The sequence below is a fragment of the Xenopus tropicalis genome, chromosome 6 (genome assembly GCF_000004195.4).
Source record: "Xenopus tropicalis strain Nigerian chromosome 6, UCB_Xtro_10.0, whole genome shotgun sequence".
NCBI classification, from domain to species: Eukaryota; Metazoa; Chordata; class Amphibia; order Anura; family Pipidae; genus Xenopus; species Xenopus tropicalis.
Genome location: NC_030682.2, coordinates 54,666,864 through 54,685,803, shown reverse-complemented (window position 1 = coordinate 54,685,803; position 18,940 = coordinate 54,666,864). Strand labels below are relative to the sequence as shown.

General features: G+C 42.1%; 1 protein-coding gene across 2 annotated transcripts in view; it reads left to right on the top strand.

Annotated features, from left to right (window-relative positions):
* myrip (myosin VIIA and Rab interacting protein) overlaps positions 1-18,940 on the top strand; it is a 185,788-nt gene that overhangs the window by 55,499 nt on the left and 111,349 nt on the right. For both annotated transcript variants that reach the window (XM_031904076.1, XM_002938306.5), the window contains exon 3: positions 18,120-18,341. In XM_031904076.1, the coding sequence (XP_031759936.1) occupies positions 18,120-18,341 (222 nt within the window). The remainder of the gene's footprint in view (positions 1-18,119; positions 18,342-18,940) is intronic.

Sequence of the window (18,940 nt, the reverse complement as noted above, 5' to 3'; positions counted from 1 at the left end):
TTCTATTAATGATAGAAGCTGTAAAAAATGTGGAAAATTTATGTTCCCCCCATTAGATAACTGTGCCACCTTAGCTTGTTAACAGCAGGGAAATGTAAATTTGTAGATTGACTTTAATCACAATGCCAACATATCAAAATATAGTATATCTTGGTATGGTTGGCATAGCAAAAGATATTTTTTTTATTTGACCTTTTAAACAATTTTCAAGGGTTTTAAGAGGATCTGGCAAGAGATTCATGTGGAAAGGAAAACCACTGCAGTGTAAATTTGAGAATTAAAGGACACGGTCCTGGCAGACTGTAGTACAAAGAGCAGTATGTAGGCTCCTGCTTGAAATTCCTGTATGAGAGTATATATAGAACCTGCAGCTAGAAAAGTTGTTTTCAGGCTGTTCTTGCCCCTCATGGTATTTTTTTGTTTGTTTGTTTATTCAGAATTTCTTTATTTTATCTTGTAAGGCTCTCTTCTAAATGTTATCATTTATAGTAAGCTATTATAGTACACCCATTACTCTTCATATAAACAGTTTTCACAGGTATGGGATCTATTATACAGAATGCTCAAAAAGTGGGGTTTTGCAGATAAGGGATCTTTTAGTAATTTGGATCTGTAATAAAAACTAATTTGAACACTGAATAAACCCTGCAATAAGGATTAATTATCTCTTAGTTAGGACCAAGTATAAGATACTGTTTTATTATTATAGAAAAAAAGGAAATCATTTTTCAAATTTTAATTATTTGCTTATAATGGAGAGGTGGCCTTCCCATATTTCGGAGCTTTCTGGATAATGGGTTTCCGGTAACAGATCCTGTACCTGTATATAGCTGACAAAAGGCTGTAGGAGACCAAAGGCCCTCATGAAAATATATATTTATTGCAATAACGGTATCAGTCATGTTTGTGCTATTATAACTGTTAGTTCCAATGCATTTATCCCACTAATTGTGTGTGTGAATCATACCAGTTTTCCATTGCAGAAAAATATATATTTTTTTCTTTACAGACATTTTGTACTTTTATTTGCAAAAATACCACATTTAATTATGCACTTTCATATTTCAGTCCTGTGACTCTTTCACAAAATGGTACATTCATGTATAAATAATAAAAGTGAGAAGGTTAGCACAGTTTCTACAAGAGCTCATGCTGTGACTGCAGGAGAGAAGCCTCTTTCAACCTCTGTGGGATATGGCACCCGGTTAAAGCACAATCCCAAGCAGGCCTTATAAAGAGGGTGTTGATGTAGTTATGGGGGAAATTACATTTGCAGTGGCCTTATAAAAAGGCAGTATTGTGTTAAAGCACTGTTAAAGTAAGGAAGGGTGTCATAAAGAGTTGGCTATATAAATACAGGTATGGCAAACCCATTATCCAGAAAGCTCCAAATTACGGAAAGCCCGTCTCCCATAGACTCCATTGTAATCAAATAATTCAGAATTTTAAAACTGATTTCCTTTTTCTCTGTAATAATAAAACAGTACCTTGTAATACTAAGATATAATTAATCTTTATTGAATGCAAAACATTCCTATTGGGTTTAATTAATGTTTTATTGATTTTTTAGTAGACTTAAGGTATGGAGATCCAAATTACGGAAAGACCCCTTATCCGGAATACCCTTGGTCCCATATATATATATAAATGAAGAACAGAGTGCCGCACACACAGGGACTTAAAAAAAGAACAAAAAACCTTTATTAATCCAAAGTTTCGAACACTAAGGGGCTTTTTTACTAATCCACGAATCCGAATCCCGAATGGGAAAAAATCGGATTGGAAACGAACATTTTGCACTTTTTCGTATTTTTTGCAATTTTTTCGTCACCGTCACAACTTTTTCGTAAATTGTCGCAACTTTTTCGTAGCCATTACGACTTGCTCGTAAATTGTCGCAACTTTTTCGTAGCCATTACGACTTGCTCGCAAATTGTCGCAACTTTTTCGTAGCCATTATGACTTGCTCGTAAATTGACGCAACTTTTTCGTATTGAGCGCTCGTAAACGGCGGGCAAACCTTTGTGACTTTGCATGATTTTGGAAGCCTCCCATAGGGCTCCAACCTGGCCCAAGGAAAGTCACGATACTGAAGCTTGAATGAATCCGAAACTTTCGTACTCGGCGCGACGGCTACGGCGCGGACAATTTACGAGCAAGTCGTAATGGCTACAAAAAAATCGCGAGAATTTACGAGCAAGTCGTAATGGCTACGAAAAAATTGCGTCAATTTACGAAAAAATTGCGTCAATTTACGAAAAAATTGCAAAATACCGATCATTATGAAGAAAACGCATTCGGGTGCTTTTCGGACGTTCGTGGATTAGTAAATGTACCCCTAGATGTGTTCTTTAGGGACAGGGGTTTTTCCCTGAAGAAGAACACATTTAGGGGCACATTTACTAATCACGAACGGGCCGAATGCGTCCGATTGCGTTTTTTTCGTAATGATCGGTATTTGGCGATGTTTCGGAAAATTGAAGCGACTTTTTCGTTGCCATTCCGAATGTTGCGCAAAATCTGGCGATTTTTTCGTAGCGTTACTACTTGCGCGAAAAGTCGCGACTTTTTCATAGCCTTCGCGCCGAGTACGAAAGATTCGGATTCATTCAAGCTTCAGTATGGTGACTTTTCTTGGGCCAGGTTGGAGCTGCAGGGTGCCATTGAGTCCTATGGGAGGCTTCCAAAATCATGCTAAGTCTGAAAGTTTCACCCGCCGCTTACGAGCGCTCAATACGAAAAAGTAGCGACAAGATACGAGCGCATCGTAATGGCTACGAAAAACTCGTGTTTTTTCGCGCAAATCGTATTGGTAACGAAAAAGTCGCGATAATTTCCGAAAAGTCGTAAAGGCGCCGAAAAAAATCGTAAAAAATACGAAAAAGTCGCAAAATGTTCGTTTTCCAATCGGAATTTTTCCAATTCGGATTCGGATTCGTGGGTTAGTAAATGTGCCCCTTAGTGTTCGAAACGTTGGATTAATAAAGGTTTTTTGTTCTTTTTTAAGTCCCTGTGTGTGCGGCACTCTGTTCTTCATTTACATAAACTTCTGGCCAGCACCTGGGGCAGTTGATTGTTTGTAGGGAGTGCTCGTTTAGTTTCTTTATATATATATTGGTATGGAATAAAGGATTTTTTGCAGACCTGATGCCGTGAGTGCATTCTGTGGATACAGTATATAAAATATTTGTTCACAGCTTATCAATATGATATAATTAGGTCAGATATGGCAGATATGGCAGAAATGGCAGATATGCTAATCATAAAGAAAATTAGATTGGCCTTTTTTCCCAAAACAGCTTTGACATATAATGATTGGACAAGTTATTTTATAGAATTTTGTATCATGATGATTGGGGGATATACTGCAAACTATTACTTATGAAAGGTGAGCTATTACACAGTGATTAAAATATACATTGACAAACATTGTAAAACCAAACAGATATTTAGTGCACTGAAATATTCCATTATCTGTCCTGTTAATGAAAATGTCCTACTGAAGAGCAGAATTAGTATGAAAATAATAGTGATCCCTGAAATTATTGGGTGATTGAAATCATATTGGTCAAGGCATGCTTAACCCATTAAACTCCTTTATTGAATTACTAATTTATCAGAGATTTGTTAGCGATGAACGCTGAATGGAATGTGCCTTTGATACATGTCTTCAATCAGTTTCAGTCTCATTAGTGCTGTGAATGATTGTGCAGCCCCTGCCTAGTCTCTTCTTCATGCACTGTGGCACAGTTATTCTGCTGACATAATGAACAACAGAGGAGGAGAAACCATTCAGTCTATTTCTGTTCATTGCACAGTAAAAATGAAAAAAATGCAATAACTATTTTCAAACCTGTAAAGGGCTTTAAGGAAGTTATGTGGTCGTATAAACAATAATTTCTATATTTTGTGTGTTTGTTTTTGGGGACCCCATGCCAGCAAAGTTTCTTTTTAAAATGACAGATTAGACAGGAGCCTTTTTAGTTCTTAACTACTGCTCTTTAAGGAAAGTGCCCTTTTTTATTCCTATTGGAGCCACCCCAGAGTCTTTATTGTACTCACATAAACAATCACTTTGGGCATCAAAAACATAACCCAGGGGATCTATTTAGGAACATTTGTATCAGACTTATGGGCTAATGTCTTAAAGGAATTTACCTGCAGTACATTAACTATAAAGGTTTATAGTTAGCACCATCATTCTTACACAGACTGGTCCGGAACACAGGGAAATAGGCTTCATGCATGTAGCTGACTCGAGCCAAGCCTGTGATACAGTGAACTGGACTGTTCAACCGAATGCAATTAACTCCATTCTATCAACCTAGTTTAAATGGCAGTAGACATGTCAGAAATATAGAACTGAGGGATATATGAGAATTATATTAGAGTGGCCATCTACAAAGTGCAATACAGTTTCTGATGTTTAGAACACCAGCAGGGTGAAATGAATTTTCTGTTTGGAGAATGAACTTTCTCCAAACAGTATATGTAAGAATGAATTGAAATCACTAGTATGCTCATGACGCAGTTGCGCTGCATCTACTGCATTTGTGTCCAATTCATCAAACTGCGCACATGCTTTGTCCCAGTTGCAGCAAATATTTTCAAAGTCTATCTGGCAAAATTTCCAGACGTTCAGCGTGTGAGTGATGTATGTGTCTTTTTCCAGTCTGCACAACTGAACTGCACTGAATGTTGCAGGATGCTGAGGGAACCCTGGAGTAACTGCCTTGTCTGGTGGTGGCAGTAGCTCCATGGTTCCTCTGCATCATGACGCACAACTCTTAAGGGAAAGTATGGGGGCAAAAACTGCACTTATGGATAAAGACTACACTGACTGCACTGACTTCCTTCTCAAAAGATTTGTTGTGTCTGTAATTCATGTGCCAGAGACACGCAGCTCTCTCCTCTGTCCTGCTCCCCCCTCCCTCAAAAATGCTAAGAACTCACTCCCCCCCCCTTAGGAATGTGGATCTGAGCCAATCAGCAGGAAGGTGACTCTTAGGGGCACATTTACTAACCCACGAACGGGTCGAATGATTCCGAATCCGTTTTTTTCGTATTCATCGGTAATTTTGCGACTTTTTCGGCGCTTTCGTATTGTTTTGCGGAGCCGCTACGACTTTATCGTATTATTTCCGACTTTTTCGTAATTTGTACGACTTTTTCGTATTTTTTACGACTTTTTCGTATTTTTTTACGACTTTTTCGGAAACATTTCCCGATAAATTCGCAAACATTGCGAAAATAGGAAATTCATAAACGCTTTTGGGTTACGATTTTTTCGGGCTACAGTCGGATTTTACATCCGACTGTATCCCGAAAAATCGTAACCAAAGCCTTCAATAGCCGAAATTTTCGTGTTGATGGCGAAAATAAGGCAAAAAGTGAATAACCATTGTCAGCCTGTCCTTTTACTACTTTCAAGGGGAAATTAAACCAAATAGGGATTTTCAATCATACATGGCTTTCAAGGGGAAATAAAACCAACTGTGTCTCATACCACATGGCACTTATATATATATATATTTATTGTATTTATTATATCACTTGTCCTCCCTGTGTGTAATTCTGTATTCTGTAAGATTGTACAGCGCTGCGTACCCTTGTGGCGCTTTATAAATAAAGTTATACATACATACAAATAGGGATTTTCAATCATACATGGCTTTCAAGGGGAAATTAAACCAAATAGGGATTTTCAATCATACATGGCTTTGAAATGGAAGTTGAGTAGTTTGTGTGTGATTTGTGTTTACAGAAAAATACAGTCATTTACAGGCTGCCATTACCTTTTCAGATAAACAAACAGGAAAGAGTTAAACACTGCACAGCTTGCTCGTTAAAGGCTGCCAAAGGTATAAAACCCCTCTAACTCACTTCAGTTTGGTTGGTGATGAAAGTTTGGTTTAGTTTGGTTGCCAAGCATGGAGCATGATGCTGTGGTGCCAGCACTGCTGGCAGCATTAGAATATTTAGAAGGGGCAGAGGCGCCAGAGGCGCAGGAGCCCCCACTTAATTTGCCACTTGCTAGGATCAGACAGCCTCGTCGGTTTTGGAGAGGTGTCCCTTCACTTAACGAGCTGTCTGATGATGAGGTGGTGCGGATGTACCGTCTGAGCCGTGCCGCCATTTTGCAGGTATTTGATTTGGTTAGGCAGGAGCTAGATCCTGTGACGGCACGGTCTCAGGCCCTGCCCGGGATAAGCAAACTGCTTGCAGTTTTGCATTTCCTGGGCAGTGGCAGTTTCCAGCAGGTCTCCGCACGCCTTGTTGGTATGAGCCAGCCCACCTTCAGCAGGATACTGAAGCAAGTGTTGAGGGCACTTCTACCGCACTCGCAAAGGCTCATTTCCTTTCCCTCAACTGAGGCAGAGTGGACAAGGGTAAAGCAAGACTTTTACCTCATTGGCCATTTTCCAAATTGCCTGGGAGCCATTGATTGCACTCATGTTCCGCTCACACCACCTCGGGCTCACCAGGAGCGCTACCTTAACAGAAAGCGCTCCCATTCCATCAATGTCCAGGTGGTGTGTGATTCCCACCTGCGGATCATGAGTGTGAGATCTGGTTTTCCTGGAAGTGTCCACGATGCCCATATCCTGCGTCAGTCAGCCCTCTATGAGCGCTTCACTCAAGGAGAAATGCCGCGGGGCTGGCTGGTGGGTAAGTACTTTTTGACAAATTTTTTTACCTCTACTTCCACAACTCTTATTAATTAATTGGTCATGGCGACACACACCCATCAGTCCTCTGTGCATACAGCTGGCCCAATATAATGGGCAGTAGCTTTTTACTATGTAATCATGTCAGTTCTTGCTACTGGCAAAATGTATCTCCAAATTAACACCACTTTACACTTGCCCTTGTTTTACTAAGCATCTTGGGAATGGTAGTTTTGGAAAGCATTACTTTCAACCTGTGTGTTTCTGATGGACTAATTAACTCCTCACACCTGAGCAGGTGTAATAGGTGGGAGTTGCTAAATGGGAGCTTATAGGGACATGCTGGCTTCAAGCGGCCGTATGCCACTGGTAGTGACAGTTAATTGGTCATGGCGACACACACCCATCAGTCCTCTGTGCATACAGCTGGCCCAATATAATGGGCAGTAGCTTTTTACTATGTAATCATGTCAGTTCTTGCTACTGGCAAAATGTATCTCCAAATTAACACCACTTTACACTTGCCCTTGTTTTACTGAGCATCTTGGGAATGGTAGTTTTGGAAAGCATTACTTTCAACCTGTGTGTTTCTGATGGACTAATTAACTCCTCACACCTGAGCAGGTGTAATAGGTGGGAGTTGCTAAATGGGAGTGCTTCCACTCATAATTTTTCCTTTCTTCTAGGAGACGCTGGATATGGGGTTCTGCCTTGGCTGATGACCCCTGTTCGTTTTCCACGCACACCTGCCCAACGTAGGTACAACCGTGCCCATCGGAAGACGCGCAATGTCATTGAGCGCCTGTTTGGGGTGCTCAAGTCGCGCTTCCGATGCCTCTCAGTCACGGGGGGAGCTCTTCTTTACTCCCCCATTAAGGTTTCAGAGATCATTGTTGTCTGCGCCATGTTGCACAATGTGGCAATGGATCATGGCCTAGGCGCAGACATCAATGATGCTCTGGAACCTGAGATTGAGGGGTATGTTGGCAGGCGCATGGATAACCAACCACAGGGGAGAAGAGTGCGTGATCAGCTGATTGCCTCACACTTTAGTTGTAAGTTGAGCATATCATTCACTTGATAATATATCTCATTAAATGTGTTTAACTTGCCCTTGCAACTGTGTTAACCAGAAGAACATGAATGATGCCAACAAAAATGTGTATGTTTATTTACTGGTTTGTTTTTGGAGGAAATGCTGGCACTGTCTGAACACAAGTGACTTTGGCCAGTGCAGAAACAAGTGTGATTGATTGGTGTTAGGCCTTGATATAGAGCAGGGGTCCCCAACCTTTTATACCCGTGAGCCACATTCAAGTGGAAAAAGTATTGGGGAGCAACACAAGCATGGAAAAAGTTCATGGGGGTGCAAATAAGAGCTATAATTGGCTATTTGGTAGCCTCTATGTGGACTGGCAGCCTACAGAAGGCTCTGTTTGGCTTTACACTGGGTTTCATTCAACCAAAACTTGGCTTCAAGCCAGAAATGCAAAAATGGCACCTACTTTGAGGCCCCTGGGAGCAACATCCAAGGGGTTGAGAAGCAACATGTTCACAAACCACTGGTTGGGGATCACTGATATAGAGGGATCTCATTACTGTGTTGGGGTAGAGCACAAGTTTATGGCACACACAACCTCAATGGCCATTATCATGCTTATGATGAGTTTGTTCACATTATCAGTGCAATGTCTCTTTAAATCTAATCAAATCTTTTCCTTTCTTAATTATAAAGAGCCTGCTGATTGTGATGTGCTGGTGTACCCCTAGCAGTATAGGCCTTCCCGGGACACCTTCTGGTGTAAGTAAACACGCTTACAAACCAAAAACACTAATGTTAAAATATTGTCAAACATTTAAAGGACAAGTCAACCCCAGTCAATTTAAGTGTGTTTTCCATTAGGGCTAAATGAAGTTTGGGGTTCACTTGTCCTTTAAATTATTAGCATTACTAAGTAATTATTCTTTCAGGTTTGTGGGATCTACTGTGTTGTGTGGCTACCCCCACTGGAATCCTTTTGTGCTTTTGAATGTCGCTGGTGAAAAGCTAAAACCTCATTTCTGTTGCTTGGACCTGTCACTGCTGTTACCAACCATCTGGGAGACGGACCTGCTATGGACAAGTGCCAGGCATTCTGCCCTTTGCTGCTAAGTGCCACTTTCAGGTGACTACCACTTACTCTGCTTTACAAAACAATAATGTTACTGCGTGTTACAGAATATGTTCACTTTCAGGCAAAAAAAAAACCCCAAAATGCATTCTGAATGATAAGACCAACTACACATCCTGCCAGGATCCATGGGACCGCCCCAGATGCTGCCCTAATCCCTATCAAGTTGACCACCTCTTATGCTTGGACTAAGCGCTGTTGTAAAGGGACCCACAAATACCGGGTAAGTGACTGTTTCAAACAGAAATTAAATGCTGTTCAAGGTTAAAACAAAGCAATTTTGTGGGGGTTAATTGAATAATTGTTGTTTTAGGAAATTTCCCTCACTTGCTCACAGTGGGAGAAGACTGCAGGCTGCTGAGACTCAGAAGGATGCGACTCTTGGCTAGCTGTGTGAAATCCCATTGCCTGTGTTCCCTCCAATCAATGTCCCCTTACTGACTGGAGCAATAACTTCACCTTTACACCTTCCTGCCTTTTACAACTAAATTGATCTTGAAAATTATGCAAAAGAAAGTAAAGGCCATTTTGAATGTCTTTTTAATGAGTCATAATAAATATGAAATCAATACTTTAAACATCCAGCAAAGTGTGTTTTTTTTTTTTTTTTAAACAAAAAAAAAAGGTGAACATTTCCACAAGAAATATAAATAGCTACGGTAGGCCTGGGGGGCATTAGAAACCCAGCAATGCTTGACCCGTAAAGGACAAAGGCTAAGAAAAAGTGCAAAGCACTTATTGCATTAAACTTATTGCACCCCTACAGCCAGGCAATAAAAACATTAACAAAAATACAATACATGATAAATACTTAACATGTATCACTTGTAAACATATCCATTTCTTTGGAAAAGCAGTCAGATACATGAGGTAAGTGCTGGCCTCTTGTGTTAGGCCCTTGCATAGTAGTACAACATTCAATTACCCTTGTAGGCATTATTGACTTGCATTTTGGAAAGCAAAGGGAGAGGAGGACTTTGAAAGCTGCCCTTTAAACAATATATTACAAAAGGAAGAGGAGAACATTTACCAGGCTGCTCTCTTGACTTTGGCTTTTGACAGCCACGCAGCATTAGTGCATAGTAGTACAACATTCAATTACCCTTGTAGGCATTAGTGACTTGCATTTTGGAAAGCAAAGGGAGAGGAGGACTTTGAAAGCTGCCCTTTAAACAATATATTACAAAAGGAGGAGGAGGAGGAGGAGAACATTTACCAGGCTGCTCTCTTGACTTTGGCTTTTGACAGCCACGCAGCATTAGTGCATAGTAGTACAACATTCAATTACCCTTGTAGGCATTAGTGACTTGCATTTTGGAAAGCAAAGGGAGAGGAGGACTTGGAAAGCTGCCCTTTAAACAATATATTACAAAAGGAGGAGGAGGAGGAGGAGAACATTTACCAGGCTGCTCTCTTGACTTTGGCTTTTGACAGCCACGCAGCATTAGTGCATAGTAGTACAACATTCAATTACCCTTGTAGGCATTAGTGACTTGCATTTTGGAAAGCAAAGGGAGAGGAGGACTTGGAAAGCTGCCCTTTAAACAATATATTACAAAAGGAAGAGGAGAACATTTACCAGGCTGCTCTCTTGACTTTGGCTTTTGACAGCCACGCAGCATTAGTGCATAGTAGTACAACATTCAATTACCCTTGTAGGCATTAGTGACTTGCATTTTGGAAAGCAAAGGGAGAGGAGGACTTGGAAAGCTGCCCTTTAAACAATATATTACAAAAGGAGGAGGAGGAGGAGAACATTTACCAGGCTGCTCTCTTGACTTTGGCTTTTGACAGCCACGCAGCATTAGTGCATAGTAGTACAACATTCAATTACCCTTGTAGGCATTAGTGACTTGCATTTTGGAAAGCAAAGGGAGAGGAGGACTTGGAAAGCTGCCCTTTAAACAATATATTACAAAAGGAGGAGGAGGAGAACATTTACCAGGCTGCTCTCTTGACTTTGGCTTTTGACAGCCACGCAGCATTAGTGCATAGTAGTACAACATTCAATTACCCTTGTAGGCATTAGTGACTTGCATTTTGGAAAGCAAAGGGAGAGGAGGACTTGGAAAGCTGCCCTTTAAACAATATATTACAAAAGGAGGAGGAGGAGGAGGAGGAGAACATTTACCAGGCTGCTCTCTTGACTTTGGCTTTTGACAGCCACGCAGCATTAGTGCATAGTAGTACAACATTCAATTACCCTTGTAGGCATTAGTGACTTGCATTTTGGAAAGCAAAGGGAGAGGAGGACTTTGAAAGCTGCCCTTTAAACAATATATTACAAAAGGAGGAGGAGAACATTTACCAGGCTGCTCTCTTGACTTTGGCTTTTGACAGCCACGCAGCATTAGTGCATAGTAGTACAACATTCAATTACCCTTGTAGGCATTAGTGACTTGCATTTTGGAAAGCAAAGGGAAAGGAGGACTTGGAAAGCTGGCTTCTGGGAACACTATACCAGCAGGAGACATACACAACCTGAAACCCATATAGTTGTTTCTACTGCACTTTAGACTGCACAGCAGAGAATAAGGAGCTTAAAGAGAGACCCCTTTTTAGTCAGGAGGCACGTTTCTTTGGTATGTCGGTTCAACACTTTTTTTTTTTTAAGGATGTTAGAATTCACAGGCATGACCACATTTGTATTTGGGGAAATGGCCCATATTCATGTTAGAGGAAATGCACTTTGATGTTATAAGTGCTTCCCAGATGGTATTGGGGAGGGCACCACCAGATATTTTTTTTGGTGCCCCTCAGTGAGGAAAATTCAGCTTTGGTGGAGGAAGATGGAGAACAATGGGACTACTTGTTTGGTGCTTAGTCCTGTCAGCTCATGTAGCGGATAGTGTGAGTCCTGAAGAGATGCATAAAAAAGTTCATGGCCAGAGAGCAAGTTGGTGTAGAGGTCTGTCTCAAAAAAGGCTGCAAGGCGAAAGTAGGGACTCAGATAGGAGACCTACTTGCGCTTTTTTAAAGGCCCACAGTCAGGGTCAGACCCTCTTCTGCGGCCTCTCCCACGCCCCCTTGCCCTAGGTGGAGGACTTGGAGGTGGTGGTTGAGGCGCAAAAGAGGGCCCAGGCAGTGACCCTTCAGCAGACCCGGCAGAGGCAGAGGCAGGCGCATGTAGTACATGCCCCAAAAGTGCCAGCAGAGCATTCCGGGACAGCTCTTCGCTTCTTAGCCGCTCCTCGTGCTGTGCTGCCCGCTCTCGGCGTTGGGTCTCCAGCTCGACCCTCAACGCAGCCACTTCTCGCCTCAAGGCGGCCTGTTCGCCGATCTGGCGAGCCAACAGCCGCCTTTGGGAGAGAAAGTAGCTGCGTTGGTTGCCGAGAGCAGGCCCGAGGGCGGCTACCACAACCTGGGACGCCCGCGGTCTCCTCACTGAACCTTCCGCAGATGGACGTTCCAGTCCTTGTCCTGGTTCCTGGCCACTCCCCCCGGCAGCAGCAACATTCGCAGCAGCATCTAGGATAAGAGTATAAACAAATAAGTAAATCATGTATTTGAATTGAAAAAACTTTATTCAGAGAAGAGCATTTTCAAGAACATGGTGCAGATTGATACAAATGTGAGTTTAGAACTTAATACAGAAAAAAAACCCATATTGTTTATTCTAAAAAAAAAAAAAAGGTTAGTTAGCAATAACTCACCCTTATGCTTACAAAATGACCATAGGAATGAATAGAACATGACTGAGTTTTTATGTATGAAGTTGTAGGCTCACATTTTGAAACATTTGCCCCTTAAAGGGGTCCAATTATATCCAGTTATTATCGCATTAAAAAGTGACCTTTATTGGTGAAATTTATGTGGATCCAAAACAACGGCTACTGCAATAACCGCAATAATTACAAACCATTATCCTACATGTACTCCAAAAAAGCATGGTTATCAAATATTCTTTTCAAACTGCATTCAGGATTGAGAAGAGTGGGCGTGCCTTACTATCTACTATGTCATCTGAAGACCCACAGCTGCCCCCTGGGCTGAGTTAGAGAAGTCAGACTGGCATGTCTGTAAAAGGGGTGGGCTCACCTTTAAGCGAAATTTTACCATGTTACAGAATGGACAATTATCACCAATATTTCAATTGGTCATATTTATTTGTTGGACTTCATTTTCCTGCTTTTACAAACTCTTTGCAGTTTTTAAATGGATGTCACTGACCCCATCAGTAAAAATTAAATTTTCTTAATAATGACATTGAAAAGGTAATCATTTTCACAGTGCCGATTTTCTATACATACTATAAACACAAAAATAAGAAGTTATTTCTTATGACAGTTCCCTTTTAAAGGGCACCTGGCACCCCCCACCACTGGGTCAGGTTAATAGAGGCACACTCCAGGTAGATGAAAAGAAAGCACTAGGCCAGCTGCACAATCTGCAGTCACAAGCATGTGTAATGAGTGAGTTTTGCCTCACAACTGCCTGCTCATTATGCGCGTGTGTGTGCCACAATTGGCTGCTCATTATGAGCATGTGTGTGAGCTTTTGGAGGCTGATTTACATTCACCGCACTTACGTCAGCTGCATAGTAATTGAGTGAGGAGTTAGCTTACTATGCACATGTGTGGCCAGCAGCAAGGCCACCCGCACCAGGAGGGTAGGCCAGTGTTGGCGGGGGGATTTTTAGGGTTCAAATTTTTGGGGGGACACAACCACAGTGTGGGCTCTATTAGCTCTATTGACCCACACCTTCAGTGGGGGAAACAATATAGGGGTTATAGACGCCTTTAAGAATCACAAACTGGGGGCAATACAAGCCAAGGCCCTGGCCTTGTCAGAACCATAACACCCCATTACCACCTCTGCAACTCTTCACTTAATCAGCTATGTCTATGAAGCCCTCAAAGCTGCCACTGCTAGCCCTGGCACTAAACACTCAGCTTTTTGTAATATTTTGCCAATACCAGAGGGTGCAAGTGCAAGAGAAGTTACTTACGCCTGGGGGGTGACACAGGTGGCGGGGACAAGGACTGGCGGGAAGGTCCAGCTTGGTGTTCTGAAAAATATAAATAGTGCATAGACATAAGAATACATTGCAGAAAATGCTAAATTGCCAGTTTTGTGAAACAACTAGGCAAATAATATTTACCTGGCGTCCCAGGGTCCCGTTCATCTGCTCCACTGACATCCTGGGGCTGGTCCTCTGCCTCTGGCGGCGACTGCTGCCGGGTCTGTTGCCTCTCCTGGACTGTGGGCCTTTGGCGCTGCGCTTGACCTACAAGTTCACAGAAAGCAAAAAACAAAAAATGCTCAACAAGTTTTGACCCCAAACTACAAAGCCACACAAACATTCTGGATTTAGCAGAGATTCAAAAACAAGACAAAAACCATTCAAAAACTACAGATAAATCACTTGTCATCATTAAAATGAGGCCTAACAGCTGCAGTTCATGGAATGTATTTGAGGGGCATGTGGGAGAACTGGGGTACTATTAAGACTGTCATGTGGAACCCAAGCTGCAAATGAACAAATATTTGGCATTTTTTTTTGTTAAAAAAACAGTCAGTTTGAAAAGCATCCAAAAACTAGACTAAAGCCACTTTGAAAGTAGCCCAAAAATAGCCCAATATGCACAATGAAAAAAAAAAGCCCATATTAATTATATATATATTAGATAAATCTATGGATAGATAGATGTATGGATGGTATCTATCTTTCTATCCATAGATATATCTATCTATCCATCCATCCATAGATATATCTATCTATCTATATATCTATCTATCTATCTATCCATAGATATATCTATCTATCCATAGATATATCTATCTATCTATAGATATATCCATCTATCTATCCATAGATATATCTATCTATCTATCTATAGATATATCCATCTATCTATCTATAGATATATCCATCTATCTATAGATATATCCATCTATCTATAGATATATCTATCTATCTATCTATCCATAGATATATCTATCTATCTATCTATCCATAGATATATCTATCTATCTATCTATCCATAGATCTATCTATCCATAGATAGATCTATCTATCTATCCATAGATCTATCTATCTATCCATAGATCTATCTATCTATCCATAGATCTATCTATCTATCCATAGATCTATCTATCTATCTATCTATCTATCTATCCATAGATCTATCTATGGATAGACACATAGATCTATCTATGGATAGATAGATCTATATATGGGAAAGCATGTCTTTTTAAAGCGTATAATCAGTAGCAATATCCTGTGTGGCCCCTCTCCAAGTAACTGGGATGGCTGATAATTCCCTGCCCTCTGTGCCCAGTCCAGCTGGGAAGTCACTACGCAAATATATTCACAATGTTGCATTAACCCCAGACATGATATACATATGGGTGCGTTTAACTACAACTCTCACAGCAGCCCCAAGATATCCTGAGTTATAGCTTAAAGATCAACTGAAGATCTACCCCCACATCCCAGTAGAAAGTAACGGTACAATCACATACCCTATAGAGCAGGCTGTAGAACAGACAAGTTTAGGCTGAAAGCTACAAACTACATTACCCAGCATGCAGTGTGACAGGCACACTAGGGTGGAAACAAATGTGAATAGTTTCCAAACTACAAAGCCGTCAAAGCTCCAAAAACTAGACCAAAACTCTACCTTACCAGCTTTGGACTTTGGAAAACCCCAAGGACTTTAAAGCTATGGTTTACCTTGAAGTAAATTTTTATTATGTTATAGAATGGCTTATTCTAAGCAACTTTTCAATTGGTCCTAATTATTTAATGTAGTTTTGGAAAAAAAAAATATATACAAACTTACGTCTCCTATCTGAGTCCATATATTCGCCACGCAGCCCTCCGAAGACCTCTACACCAGCTCGATCCAGAAGGCGGCGTTCATAGGGCTTGAACAAGATGTTGGTAGGAGGCCCTACACCCGCCTTCTGGGCCCGTGCTCTCTCGGCCACGAACCTCTTCTTTATGCATCTCTTCAGGTCGCTGAAGCGTTTGTACACCGTGTTGTGATCACGGTGCACTCCGCTTACAGCGCTCACACAATCCGCTACCTGCTGCCACAGGTCCCTTCTTCTGGCAGCAGTGAGCTGACAGGACTGCGCACCAAAAAGACTGTCCCATTGTCTCACAACTTCCTCCACCATTGCTGAATTTTCCTCACTGGAAAAACGGGGGCCTTTGGAGCTGGGCCCCGCCTCCTCCTCTTCCTCCTGCTCCTCCTCCTCCTGCTCCTCCTCCACCACCACCACTGGCTGGCGGCTCCTCCTTCCCACAGGGGGTTGCTGCCCCTCCTCCTCCTCCATACCCACCCCCCTGCCCTGGCCAGCCCTAACTAAACCCCCCCTCCCTCTACCTGCCCCCCCCTCCCTACCTACCTCCCCCCTCCCTCTACCTACCTCCTCCCTCCCTCTACCTGCCCCCCCCTCCCTACCTACCTCCCCCCCCACACTACCTGCCCCCCCCCTCCCTCTACCTGCCCCCCCCCTCCCTCTACCTGCCCCCCCCACACTACCTGCCCCCCCCTCCCTCTACCTGCCCCCCCCACACTACCTGCCCCCCCCCCTCCCTCTACCTGCCCCCCCCACGCTACCTGCCCCCCCACACTACCTGCCCCCCCCCTCCCTCTACCTGCCCCCCCCCTCCCTCTACCTGCCCCCCCCTCCCTCTACCTGCCCCCCCCTGCACCCACCCTTCCTCTGACTGCCCCCCCCCTGCACTAACCCAGGCCTCTTGGGCCTCCTCTCCCTCCCTCTCCCAAGGGTCTTGTGCCCTTTCCCTTACCCCCCATCTACCTTCCTCCCCATGGGGCTCAGGACTTGCCTGAGTTTCAGCCACCTCCTCCACCTCCTCTTGGCCTGACTCAGGCAAGTCCTGGGCCCCCCCACCCAAACCCTCCTCCTCCCAACTGTCCTCCTCACCTACCTCCCCAACTACCTCCTCAGCCACACCCAACCATTCCCTCCACTTCTCCCCCTCCTCCCTACCCCTGCTGTGGGCCATGGCAGAAAAAAATTTTTTTCGTTCAGCAGCTCTGCAGTGTACCTCCTCTCCCTTTGCTTTCCAATAATGCAGTGAAGAAAGAAAAGGGCGCCAATGCCTTTAAAATGGTCGCTGGAGAACTTCCTGTTTCATTTTAAACAAAACCGCCATTGATAGAAATGGCAAGCCATTTAAATTTACGAATATTTCGTGACATTCGGACCGCCGATACGAAATTATCGTGACTTTCGGAAGGCTGTTTCCGCCGTGTACGATCGTACGATACGAATATTTCGTGACTTTCGGACCGCCGTTACGAAATTATCGTGACTTTCGGAAGGCTGTTTCCGCCGTGTACGATCGTACGATACGAATATTTCGTGACTTTCGGAACGTCAATACGAAATTATCGTGACTTTCGGAAGGCTGTTTCCGCCGTTTACGATCGTCCGATACGAATATTTCGTGATTTTCGGATCGTCTATACGATATATTCGTGACCAATACGAAAGCTCCGAAAAAGTCGCAAAATTACCGATCATTACGAAAAAGTCGCAAATTTACCGATCAATACGAAAAAGTCGCAAAATGTTCGTTTTTCCAATCGGATTTTTCCAATTCGGATTCGAAATCGTGTCTTAGTAAATCAGCCCCATAGTCTTACAAACTGAGCATGTACAGGTATCAGTCTCGGTGCAGGAGTGAGGCATTATGGGAACTTTCTTTACACGGCTCAGCGTTTTTTCTTCCTGTTTGGCTTCTGATCATCTGAACAGGTGAAATATGGGGAGACTTAAGGGCAATACTGATACAACTGAAGGTATGCCTGCAGCTTGAGATTAACTCTTTACTAGCGTGACAAAACAATCCTCTTGTTCTGCCAGAACAATTCTTAGTTGTAAAACAAATCATGGTTTATTTTTCAGATAAGTACATTTAAAATATTAGATTTTTTTTTTTAATTATTAGAAAGTATCTGAGATGTATTTGGGATTTTGCAATCTAATGATTCTATTTTCCACTAAGAACCAAGGTACCTGCACCCTTTTATAATATTATATTCTATATTTATAAGGTAGAGTTGATTGCAGACATTTTAATTGTATACATTTCACTGATTAAACTTGAAAATGTGATAGATTTTATCAGATTAATGACTATAATTAAGATGATGAGTGTGGGTATGCCATACAGCAAGATAACGGTGAACTAAAAATATAAGAAAGCTTCTTTGATAGCTGGTATAGTATGAAATTAGATGACTATTTTTATGTTTGTTTTTTGGGTAAGGTTCTCACATTTATTTTACTTTCTTGCCAGTGAACTAAAGCAGAAGCTGGATGAAGAAGGCAACAAATGCTCCATTTTGGCCAAGCAGCAGAAGTTTAATGAGCACTGCTGCATCCGATGCTGTTCCCCTTTCACATTTCTGATCAATTCCAAGAGACAGTGTTCAGACTGCAAGTTTAACATCTGTAAAAACTGCAGCTCTTACCAAAAGAAAGAGAAAGCATGGATTTGCAATGTCTGCCAGCAAACAAGGTAGGGTGCCATGTTATACACTGTGTTCCTGTTGGTGGTTACTAAAGCTTGCTAACAATTGCACAGGGTAATGATAGGTGCACAGTTTCCCCAGGTCTGGTAACCTATAGCGTTTAGCTGACTAGTAAATGCTACCTGATGAGTGCTTGCTATGGTTATTGACCAGTAGCGAATTATATTATCCTTGAGTGTCTGAATGATTTCTTTTAAAAAATAAAGAGAGAGAAAAAAAACCTGACAGTTGTGGAGCCTATATAAAACAAATGATATAGTTTACTTTTAGCATGATTAATCTAGTTTTATACATTCTGTTCTGCTATTTAGATTGCAGCCATTGTGATTTGTACAGTGTGTTTATAGCATTAAAAAGCACATGGCAAATATGTACTAACAGCAAATGTGCGTGTGTGTGAGAGATTCTCTGCCCCTTGAACTTGATTTTTAATCTGTTGCAAACAACTGTGTTTTACCCTAAAGATATGTAAAAAGCTATTGATGGTCTTTAACCAGTAAATGCTAACTAATGATTGGTTGCTGTGGGTTGCTAGACAAGAAGCAAACTGGGGGGTGTTCATTACAGTCTACCCAATAGTTTGAAA